We start from the raw sequence: 12,500 nt of genomic DNA, 5'->3' as shown, positions 1-12,500 counted from the left end.
TTATGAGGTTTCATTTTGGTCAATAAATAAATGAATGAATGAATGAATGAATAAAATACCTATGATAAACAAACAATCAAAAAATATATGAAACTAACACATTACATTCCCTTGTAAGTGTGTTGCATGCTACATATCTACATGTACATAGTTACAGGAAAGTGTGCCCCTCTCCCCAGTAAAAAAGGCAGTGTTGACCTCATTTCTGATGGCAAAGCAATGTTATCTCTAACTTACACAACAAATGCTACAATATTACTTCTGCAACCTATTCCCACTATGGAAACCAAATCTACTTCACCAACAGCATGCACCATATCACCATATCAACTCCTTGTCCATTCACCAGAACCCAAAGTTAAATCAAACTTACCAGCTACAATATTCACCTTTATAAAGAGAGCATGAAAGAAAGAAATCATCAATCATACACATCTGTCATCTCCAAACAAGGCAAGAAAAAAGTCCGTTAAACTTATACAAAGTTCCAATCCTTTCTCAATCCAGCAAAAAATAAAGCAAAACCCTTTAAAAAAAAAAAAAAAGCCAATCGTACCAGAGCCTGTGGCTTGAATGAAGTCCTGATAGTTGGCGAAGGGAATGAGAGGTTCCTTGAGCTCCCTGAAGAAGAGTTTGAGAGCCCCTGACAGGTTGTGCACTTCCTTCTCCCTACTCAGGATGGTGTAGTTCCTCTGTGCCACCTGCAAATAGGGTATCAGACACAGGCCATTATGATTGTAACAATGGACATGGTATAGAAGACAATGATTCTACTGATAAAAAAAAAAAAAATGTTCTCTGAAGGTTCTTTTCATTTCTCAGATGATAATACTTCTGCTGCCTTTATTGTATCAACACATATAAAAAAGGAAAAGAAAAAACATAAATTTGAAACGAAACTCACCTCATATCGGATCTTCTGGATCTGAGCAGCATTACCAGATATCCTATACAGGCCATCAGAACGGAGATTTTCAACAGACTTTTCTATGTGATTGATGCACTGGAGGACAAATATGGGTATCGTAGTCTTGTCTTGTTGATGTAACTCTGACAAAGTACTCCCAAAAACTGCCTCTGTTGATGAAACAAATTCAGTGAAAATCCTTATAAATGTAGATAGCACAATCTATATATACTTAATAAGCATCCTCTTTACTCTTTAGTAAATATACTGGTGCTTTAAATCTTCTGGGGCCTATGATAGGAAATCCTAAATCATTTTTGAATAAAAAGAAGTTAATTCACATGGGGCTATTATTATCTACCATAACTACATGGAATTGATTCATACAAATTCATAGCAATCCCTCATTTCTTGGAAAACTTTGAAAAGGAGCAAAACATTTCTAGTTAACTTTCTACTTTCCTCTCAGAACACCTTGAATGAAAAAGCTAATTCTTTTTTCTTACCTTTCTAGTTTTCAAATTTAATATATATCAACAATCAAAATACATTTCCTAATGCTAAATCCCCAAACAACATATCCTGATAAGTAATATACTGAAGTGCTTAAAAAAAATATATAAGTCATCTCAATTCTTTCCTCTTCTACTCTGGAGAGAAAAACATTATCTTACCTTTATAAATCCCTTTCTTTTCCAGGGTCTCCTTAAGGGGCCGCCTCTTGATGAAATTCAGCAACTTGTCAGTGATGCCCTTGCTGTCAGGAGCAAGCTGTTCAATGCTGGCTGCCCGTTTCACTGGTAAAGTGAAAGGTATAAATTGCTATAGATCTAAAGCTTGTGCTTGCATTTCAGAGATCATCTCTCCAGTCTTTTTTTCTAAAATTAACTCCCCCTTGTTGTGATTTTATAAACCTCACACTATGTTCAGTTTCAAATCTTTCATATCATTAATGATCTTGCAACTTGTGTCACAGCAGATTAATGAGAAAAGCAGTAACAATCTTCCTTACAATCACAATGCAATCATCAAGAATGAATGTCATCAAGAAAAAGAAAAGAATAGAAAAGAAAGGCAGAAACAACCAAGCTGATGACCTAAAAAAAAAAAATAAAACAATAAAAAACTAAACTATAACCTTAATAAGCAAATGCTTCACGCCACCCACAGGAAGTATCAAATTACGTGGTGTGTGAATCAGCACAGCCAGGGACTATTAGAGATAGAGATGAGTTCCTAGAATCCAATACCTATTCATTTCCTATGAGCAACATAGGACGATTTCATCATCAGGGTGTAACTTAATACTGAAAATTTCCATCTGATAATGAGGATTTGATGAGTCTTCCAGTGCAGCATGCTATTTACCCTATTTCTAGAAAAAATGCATCATTTTTTTAAATGCCACTGTCAAATTAAGCTTGCACTGCCTCTTTGCTTAAAAAAATAAAATAAAAAAATCCTCTGAACTCTTACAAGTATGAACTGAGAAAAAAAAGAAAATATAAAAATGTATTCTTACTCTTCTCAGAGCCTTTTTTCCCCTTCTTCTCCTCCTTCTCGGCCACAGATGTCATATTCTTCTGCATCCCATCCTGAAATTACGAGAAATTGAATTCTTAAAGAATACAGGGAGAAGAAAATATCACACAGAAACACACAGGCCCACCTATACCCATGCAAAATAAATAAACAATTGCAACAACTACAACCATCTACTCACATGATCAACCAGAACTTTGAGCCATTCGTTTTCAATGTCTCTATCTTCAAACTGAAGTAGAACTTCTGTGTCATGGCCATTGCGTAGTGCTATGACCTGCTGCCTACTTGTTTTCTTGTCATTGGAAAGGTCAAGGGAACACGGTGGAATAAAATCAAATACTTCAGCTTTCTGCAAAAAAAAAGAAACAAAAAACAAAAATTAAAATGAAAAAAAAGAAAAAGAAAAAGTATACAACTTAAATAATCTAACATAAAAATGGCAAACAGCAATAAAACTCCACTCTTTTCAATTAAACTTTCAACTTTATTGACCAGATGTAATATTCCTTCCAACCATTTCAACCACTGATTCTTGAGCCAATATACACATATCCAGCAGAAAAACTATACCTTGTCATCATCCTTTGTCTTCGAGAAGTGTATGAGGCCTTGAGATCCGGAATTGAAGGAGCTGACAATGTAACGAGCGTAGGAGGAGGTCCAATTTTTGCGCACCTTCTTCCCCTCTTTCAATAGGAATGTTCTTTGCAGGAATCCTTCTTTGACAATGTGTTTACTCAGCTCAGCCTGTAGAAAAAATGCATCTAACACTTTCTCATGTCTTTTCACACAAAAATATAGGCAATGAAGATTCTCCAGAGTTAGAATAAGAAATGAAATGGAAAATAATAATCTGCTACACATTTCTAACTTGCCATAAAGAGTAATCTCTTTCAAAATGTCCAATACTCACCAAATTTTCAGTAACTAAAGAAACCCTTTGGCTCTCCAGGGTGGAAGTTTGATGGCCATCCAATGTACCAAACTCATCAAAGGAATCAAGCTGAAATTTGCAGAAGAAAATTAGAGCCTCTTATTCCACCCATGAAATTGTGATCTAACAAAATGATCATCAGAACAATAACCAAAACATACATGCAAATCTTCATGTAGCTTTTCTATTTATTTGTCCTCCAGTAACTGTGCTGAAGGTCTCTCCTATTTCTTCTCTGAATCTGCTTATCCACATTACAATCAAATGCCAAAAGCTATAATCTATCCATTAGATCAACTGCATTCACAGAAATGCCCAAAACTTATTACCTTAAAGCTATAAATGGTATTAAATGCTAAAGTAGCAATTAGTAAATGTAGACTTACAGTGGAGAGAGTAAGGTATCCTTCTGCAAGATTTCCAGCACCATGAAGCACAAGGAAAGCAAGAGTAAAGCAAGACATAAATTTAAAGTGGCTATACATCTTCTACCCAATATCCCTACTTTTTGGGCCATTGATGTTTGTCTAATATTATAACTAAGCTATCCATTGAGTTTAATATTTGAGTGCAGGTAGGTTATTTTATATATCCAAAATAAGTTTCTAAATTTCCCTTAAAAAAAAACGTGGACATTAAAAAAAGACCATCCATAAGCTAAACATGGACTGAGTATTAATATCTTATTGACAAGCCAAAGGTCTTCATGAGCTTTTATTTCCCTTTTAAGTGTTATGCATCAGATGAATTTCAACTTCAGCTTCCATGTGGTGGTAACCTTATTCCATACCATTTCTCACTTAGTTCTAACTGTGACTTTTTTTCCCATTCTTACAGCTTATATCATTATCCTTCTCTTTGCATCACTGTTGCTACACCAAAGTGGTGTGCAATTTGTTTTTCTTATTTCAAAAACACATTATATACATTGAAAACAGCAAAAAAGGAAACAAAATAAAATATGAAAAGCATAGTGCATAGTTGACCCTAAATCTAAGAAGTTCCATAAACACTGTAGCACTACCCTTGTCAACCCTTCTTTCCCTTTGTATATTTCTGAGAAAGCAAGGAAATACAAACAGATTCCTTGGAATATCTGAAGAAAGCTTTAGAACTACAAAAGCAAAACTCATCTCAATAATTTCCCTTTTTTTCTGAAGCTTATACATCAACTTTTATCACTTACACACATCTGAATTCTTAATAAGCATTAAATAAAAAAAGTAATTCTAATAAAAAGGTGGACTTGGTCAAGTTCAAGAATGCCTGTAAATATGTACAATCTTCCAAGAGAAACATAAATCATATTCTATCACTGCCTCTCAAAGTGCAGACTACATGTACAACAGGAATTCTTAGCAAGTTTATCAGTTCATAGTACCTCAAGTTATTTGTATAATTGCATACAAATAATATTAAGTTTTACCCTCTTTTCACATTCAAATAAAATAGTTTCCCCTCTTTTCACATTCAAATAAAATAGTTTCCCCTCTTTTCACATTCAAATAATATCAAGTTTTTCCCTCTTTTCACATTCAAATAATATCAAGTTTTCCCCTCTTTTCACATTCAAACAATATAAAGTTTTCCCTTTTTTTCCTTCCACCTCTGCATCCTGCCCAGTCCACGTTCCTCCCACATCAATGACCAAAACCAGCCCACACACCTCAAGCCGTCAGCGCATGACATACCTCGGGTAGTTTCCACTGACTCTTACTGCCACTCTCCTCATAGTAATAAATCTTCCCATCATCATTGTTAGTTGCGAGCCACTGTAAAGAAAGACCTGTGTTAGTTTCGAGTAGAGGTCGCTTGTTTCAGCTTTGAAAAATGGATTGTTTCAAATATCTTTTATCTTTGTCTGATCATGTTATTCTCTTCTGTCCTATAAACTCTTTTATCTCACTATTTCTCAAATTATCTAAGAGAGCAATACAAATCTTAAATCTAAATAGCAGCTACAGAATCACATAGAAGTTAATGATGATTATTAATTTGTTTTGCAAGTCACGTGCTAAAAAACGTGAGGAAGCATTGTAAAGATAGTCCTAGTTAGTCAAGTTAAAGATATGAAGCAGCTATATCATCGTTAGTATTTTTTTACAAAATACTCATTCAACACACGTATTGTCAATATAAGAATATATACATCATAATTTTGCAATCGTTCTTCAATCAAAGCTACAGTCTAAAGAAAAATCTGTGGAACTTATGGTAAAGCACACATCTATTAAGAGAAGATATGAAATGTATAATGATATTTGTAAAAATAAATATCAGGTACTTTCAGCATTAAACGTCACTATATTTTCCACTTTTCAGCGCAATATTCAGATATACTGTCTGTCTGTCTCCACATCAAATCTATCGTGTTTAGGCAATGGTTACTGAACCATCCAGTTAACACCAGTGCACACATTTTAAGATACTATAGATTTCTACACTTAAATGACAAACAGATAGCTTTACATATTGTAAATTTTTTTTTTAAATAACAGGGTGGACATAAATATAATAAGAGATCTCATCAATCCCATCAGAGAATTCTAACTTGGACAAAAATTCATGATTACGTCATGAGTCTAGAGAGCAGACCTTGACCTCAACCACTGCAGTTTCATTTGCATCAAAAACTTGCAACAAACCTGACAGAATATATTATTTGGTGCATGGAGAGTCCTCTGTGGCTTCCGATCTCTACTTAAAAACTACATTCCATTCATTAGGACTTCCTATTGACTATGGATTGGAAATTTATCCATTTTCTGTTCTACCAAAGCCCTCAAACTTTTTCATGGTACTAATTTCATTTACAAAAAAAATCTATGGCCTAGAAAATTCTTGAAATTTCTCTAATTAATTTCAGCTTAAATAGATATGTACCCAAAAATTGGTCTCAATATCAGAGAATATTTCATGTCTCTAAAACGATTTTTTTTTTTTTTTTTTTTTTTTTACTCTGACTTGCTCATCAATTTCTGAAAAAATAATATCAATTAAATCTTTATGCATAGTAAATCTTTTAAGTTACTATAAATGCATATTAAATACTCAATAGAATGCAGTGATTTAGATCAGCAAATTAAAATCATTCTATATTTTGGCCAAAAGCTGAAGCATTAAGTTATTAGTTACTTAGTAGCAATATGCTGAAGATCTAATCTGGAAATAAGCTAAATTATGCTTAAAAGGAACTTGAACTTCCTCCATCCATTTTGCTCTTTTGAGAGAGAGAGAGAAAAAATAATAGTGCAATCAGGTTAAGAATCCAAGTCAGAGATTCATAAATCAATAAATAATCTTGTAAATTACAGTGTTACCTTGGCTTAGATACCTCGGAAATTTAACACAGGCATTATGCCAACTTCGATAACTCCATTCTGAAATTACTAGCGTGCAGCATTTGTCAGGCGTTGTATAAATAGACATGTTCATGGCGAATCTACCAAATTTGAACCATTTATGTTATATTAGTTCATTCTTGAAACTTAATATGATTTAATGAAATAAAAAGGGAGGTTCAAAATTGTTAAATTCACAAGTGCTAAATCTTTGAACTACCTTCTCAGAGTCAAGAGATCTCTTCAACTCCTTGTAGTGATCACTTCCAATCCCAAGACAAGGCAGGGTTGATGTCGATCCCTCTGTATCATCACTAAAAGTGGACTCCTCCCTGTCAGAGTGCGTCCCAGAGCCATTGTCTGGACTTAGGCAACGGGGGGACGGTGGGAAGAATCGCCTGGCACCCTGGCCAGGGGTGTCGTCCTCAGTGCCAAATGCACGGGCACTCGCCTCACCACTCTCACTGGTGAGTGGCTTATCCTCTAGGATGGAGTCCTCTTCATCATGACTAATGAACATGGACCTCCTTACCTGAGATTTTGCAGAAAAACACGAATGAGGTTTGTTGTTATCTCCTTCCTCTACAGCGTGAACTTTTAAAGACATATCTTCTCGTAGCTGGTTGCTACTGGTATTTATATTCTGGGAAGCATTTTCTCTATTTTTGTAACCGTTGTCATTTAACCGCACTCTATTTATGCTGGTAGAAAGTTCTTTCACAATTTGGTCATACTGATCTTTTGCTACTGGACTTATGTTTCCATCCAATAGATTTCCTTCACTCTTTCTCTTAGGCTGGTTAAAATCCAATTCTAAATACTTTTTCCCTATGCCTTTGTTTGCACTGCGCAGCACAATAGAGTCTGGTTGAGGAGAATCAAGCACCATCTTCCGTTGCTCCTCTCTACGTCTGTCCTTGCTTCTGGCCGTTCCTTCTTGGATATTATCTAGCTTCGGTTGACCACCTGATTTATCACGCGTTAGCTGATCTCTCTCTGCATATCCAACTGGAGATCTTGGGGGTGTTGGAGTTTTTGGTCGGATTGAGCTTGGAATCAGTGATGGATTCGTAATTGATTTTGATCGTCTGTCTTGCCTTGAATTTAGTTTTTCAGCTTTATATACCTGATCACTGGTCTCTTTTGAAACTGATCTGTCCAGTTTCACAGTCTCCGACTTACTCCTGGTGTGTCCGCGTGGTCTGGAAAAGCTGGAATTATGACCAAATGTTGACATCCTTAAGCCAGCTTCTGTTAATGGGGGAGTGTCTGGTGGTGTCATAACAATACGAGCTGGACTGTTTGGGTGAGTTGGCGAAGATATTGTTATAACGTCTAGGTCTCTTGGAAGGTTGTGCGATGGTTGCACAGAGAGCTTTGACTTTCGAGGAGGTTTCTGTGGTGGGTCTTTTCTTTCAGATTTTCTCTGTTCACCTGGATTTGTATCCTTTGCAATTTCTGCTGTGGTCTGCTTCTCAGCATCCTGAAATCCCTCTCCCTCACACTGTAATTTTGATGAATATGTCTGCCCTTCCACTGGACTAGGAGATTGAACTTCATACTGGAGGTCCTTTGACAAGTCCATAGTGCTTTGGTAACTCTTGCAAATATATTCTTTGTCTTCTAGACTGGGTATGTCAACTTCGGTCACCCATGAAAATCTCTTAGGCTGGAAAACCACATGGTCCATCAATGTAATTTTTTCCCGATCATTACTCATGATCTATTTATGAAAGAAAAAACTTGATTCACCTGTGATTAATATATCATTCATTTATGCATAAGTGCATATCATGCAATAATTATTTTTCAATATCTTTTCTTTTTCCAAGTTTTCAAACAACTGAGACAAACAATCAGCACATTGCAAACTTGTTGGAAATTCTGACACCAGAATAATTCACTCCTATCTTCACGCTTGCTATGATGGGTGCAAAATCCCTGAAACACAGACACAGCAACAGGCGTTCATGTGCATGTGTGAGGTATGGAAGCTGAGAGAGAAACAAGGTTGTTGTGGTGTGAGAGACTCAGTAATCCTAGCAGCACACACCATCCCTCCTGGGACTGGTCAGGATGTAGACAATAAGATCTCTCACCCAACACCAGCTCCTCCTCCACGCAGGATAATATGCACTGCCAAACTGTGCCACTATCAAGCATCCCCCAATAAGATGAGAGCCCCAGTTCTTGTATCTATGGTAACTGAACGTTCAGTAGTGTAAGGCAGTTGTTTTTTTATTATCCACTTGACAGGATACAGCTTACTCATGGTAGCAAAACAGGATATGACTTCCTCCCCAGGTTGAGCTGCTCTCACTTCCCAAATATCTTCATACAATATTCCAAAATTACCTACCTGATATACCTCCATAACTTATCTTCTTGATAGTAGTTACAACTTTATCTGAACAACATATAGTCTATCTAATAATAGAAGCAAGTTCCATAAGTAACAGTGTTTCTCTGAGCAAGAGGTGAACACTACACTTTGGTGCACTTCAGTTCACTCTGGTATCTCCGATTAGGGGAGATAATGTTATAGCTCCCGGAAAGCGCATAATTACACCTCACCACAAAAGCCATTAATGATATAATTAATTTTCTGTACATGATATCATTCATTTCTTAATCACCATATAATAACTCAATACCATATTCAGTATATAAAGGAGAATAAGTAAGCATTCACATAACCATGATCACACACACAAAAAAGACACTAAAGACATACACACTTGAACAAACACACGCACACGCACACACACATGCACATACATACATACACACATACACATACACATACATACATACATACATACATACATACATACATACATACACACACACACACACACACACACACACAACACACAACACAACACAACACATACACAATACACACATACACAAATACACATACACAAAATCACACACACAAAAACTACACAACATACAAACACACACACACACACACACACACACACACACACACACACACACACACACACACACACACACACACACACAATCACACGCACATACACATACACATACACATACACATACACATACACATACACATACACATACACATACACATACAACACACACACATATACAACACACACACACACACACACACACACACACACACACACACACACACACACACACACACACACACACACACACACACACACACGCGCACACACACACACACACACACACGCACACACACACACACACGCACACACACACACACACACACACGCGCACACACACACACACACACACACACACACACACACACACACACACACACACACACACACACACACACACACACACACACACACACACACACACACACACACGCACACGCACACAAATGTGCACACACACAAACACAAACGCACACACACAGACACAAATGCGCACACAAACACATAAAATAACACAAATGCACACACACACAAAAACACACACAAATGCGCACACTCAAAAAACACACACAAATGCGCACACAAATACACATACACATACACATACACATACACATACACATACACATACACACACACACACAAACGTGTACACACACAAATGCACACAACACAAACACGCACATACACACAAATGCACAAATACAAAACACACAAATGCACAAATACAAAACACACAAATGCACAAACACACACACACACAAGCACACACAAATGCACAAATACACAAACACACACACATACACACACTTATTCATTCATTCACTCATTTGCTCACTCATACTTACTCTCATTCAATCCCTCACTCACTCATATTCACTCATATTCACTCATACTCACTCACTCACTCACTTACTTAAGTACTTACTTACTTACTTACTCATTCATTCATTCCTACCCTATTAATTTCCTCTCCCTCCCTACCTGCCTCCCTTCTAATTTACCTCCCTCCTTCCTTCCCCTCACTCTCCCACTCTTGCTCACTTTCTCACTTTTTCCCTGACTCTTGTTCTGCCTCACTACCTCTAGTTATCTTTCAACTTTTATTCGTAGTGAGAGATCACTTTCAATCTCAACTTTACTCTCATACTCATTCCAACCTAATCTCACTCTAAGATGTAATTCTCTCTCTCTCTCTGTATTTTTTTTTTTTTTTTTTTTTTTTTTTTTGAAATATCTTAAAATTTAAAAATTAAAGATTTATGAGATTTCTCATACAAAAAAAAAATCATTTACCAACAATTAACATATTGGTCTTAAACAACTTTATCATCTGTACTTCTTTTTAATTACTTCAGATCTGCAACAATCTGTTAAAACTATAATTATTATTAACCACATTATGCATCACAAAAAACACTGATTTATCAACAACTGGGGCAATATAGTGAAAAAAATAAGTTAACAAATGACACAATAAAATCAATATTAAAAAAATAAAAAAAAACACACAAAGCCATACAACAAATAAAAAAAAAAAAAAAAAGATTTGTACTTACTCTCTCTCCTGTGACCCGATTACAGAAATAAACTCTCTGCATGAAGCTGTCGTACTTCCTGCTCCAGCCTTTGGGGGGGCTCAGCTTGTAGAGCGTATCCAGCAGGGCTAGGTTCTCCGGAACATCTGGGGTGGTGGGGGTTGTGGGGGTGTTTGGCAAAATGGGTTTGGCACTGCTGGGGGGGACGAGGGGAAGGGGGATGTTCCTAGACGACTGGGAGAGTATTGGCAACGTGTGCGATGTCGCCAGAGGGTGGTGGTGGGCGTGCAGGCTGGACGATGTGGAGTGAGTCAGTGTGGACGAGTGGCCAAAGCCATGGTAACTTCCACTGCCGCTCTCCGGCAAGGTGGCATAAGCCCGCAGTTTATGGGATAGGTTGGGTGATGGTGGGTAGTCAATAGGGGGGCTCCTGGTTTGACCCCGGCCAAGGCTCCCTCCCCGATTCTCCTGTCTTGCATGTGGAGGCACCTTTTCAGAACACGGAAGATGAAATATTAGTACTCAATTTTCCCATTATTCATCACACAAAAAAATCAATCATTTCCAGCCAATTAATGCCTATGAGATATCACATGTGATATTGAAGGAGATTCAAGAACTATACAACATACAAACAAATCATATAGTAACTAAGAAAAAACTATTTAGAGAACAAAAACTCTGGGTGACCTAAAATATTCCACTGTACAATCATAAATCATTTATAATTCATTGAATCTCAACAGAAATCTTGAAATTATTCAGTATGAGAAATACCCAGATCACTGGCCTACTTCAAACAAGTATAATGTAAAATAAATATATATATATGAATTAAAAACGGGAAACATAAACCAGTATATTTCACATATGAGCAACTAGACGCAAAAAGCAAAATAAAAATAGATATATAAAGCAGATAAATATATAAATAGCTAAATATTCAATACCTGGCAAAAGGCACTACAAACTTTCAAAAATAACATGACAAACTCATCTCACAATCTCACACCTACATCTGATTATCGAATCTCTTCTCTTACAAACAAAAGACACAAAAAACATCCTGTTGGTAAAGTGGTTTCGGGTTCTGTTTTGATTAGTGAAGCCTTGAATTACTTTCCTCGTATTTTCATCCGGCACACTTGAAGCCAATCCTACATGGGGAGAAATATTTACACAGCTGATACACCATACTGCATTCTTCTGCTGTTAATGTTTGGTAACGTATGGGTTCCTTTCCACAGTCGAATAAGCGTTACATTGCCTTAGCATATTGAAATTTTTATT

At 36.6% G+C, this 12,500-nt stretch overlaps 1 protein-coding gene across 5 annotated transcripts in view; it reads right to left on the bottom strand.

Annotated features, from left to right (window-relative positions):
* Positions 1 to 12,500, bottom strand: part of LOC122247246 (uncharacterized) — a 25,739-nt gene that overhangs the window by 1,117 nt on the left and 12,122 nt on the right. For 2 of the 5 annotated variants that reach the window (XM_043006337.2, XM_043006336.2), the window contains exons 5-14: positions 11,232 to 11,699; positions 6,948 to 7,259; positions 5,078 to 5,158; positions 3,366 to 3,455; positions 3,023 to 3,199; positions 2,631 to 2,801; positions 2,430 to 2,502; positions 1,582 to 1,704; positions 905 to 1,077; positions 557 to 701 (exon numbers count right to left, since the gene is read on the bottom strand). In XM_043006337.2, the coding sequence (XP_042862271.2) occupies positions 557 to 701; positions 905 to 1,077; positions 1,582 to 1,704; positions 2,430 to 2,502; positions 2,631 to 2,801; positions 3,023 to 3,199; positions 3,366 to 3,455; positions 5,078 to 5,158; positions 6,948 to 7,259; positions 11,232 to 11,699 (1,813 nt within the window). Of the gene's footprint in view, positions 1 to 556; positions 702 to 904; positions 1,078 to 1,581; positions 1,705 to 2,429; positions 2,503 to 2,630; positions 2,802 to 3,022; positions 3,200 to 3,365; positions 3,456 to 5,077; positions 5,159 to 6,947; positions 8,397 to 11,231; positions 11,700 to 12,500 lie in introns of all 5 variants that reach the window. The other 3 variants (XM_086543253.1, XM_086543252.1, XM_043006338.2) reach the window with 3 other exon arrangements.

This window comes from Penaeus japonicus, unplaced genomic scaffold (assembly GCF_977035675.1).
Source record: "Penaeus japonicus unplaced genomic scaffold, GWHDUDI00000001_assembly GWHDUDI00000013, whole genome shotgun sequence".
NCBI classification, from domain to species: Eukaryota; Metazoa; Arthropoda; class Malacostraca; order Decapoda; family Penaeidae; genus Penaeus; species Penaeus japonicus.
Note: the sequence above shows the minus strand (reverse complement) of the source record. Positions and strands in the feature narration are given on the sequence as shown.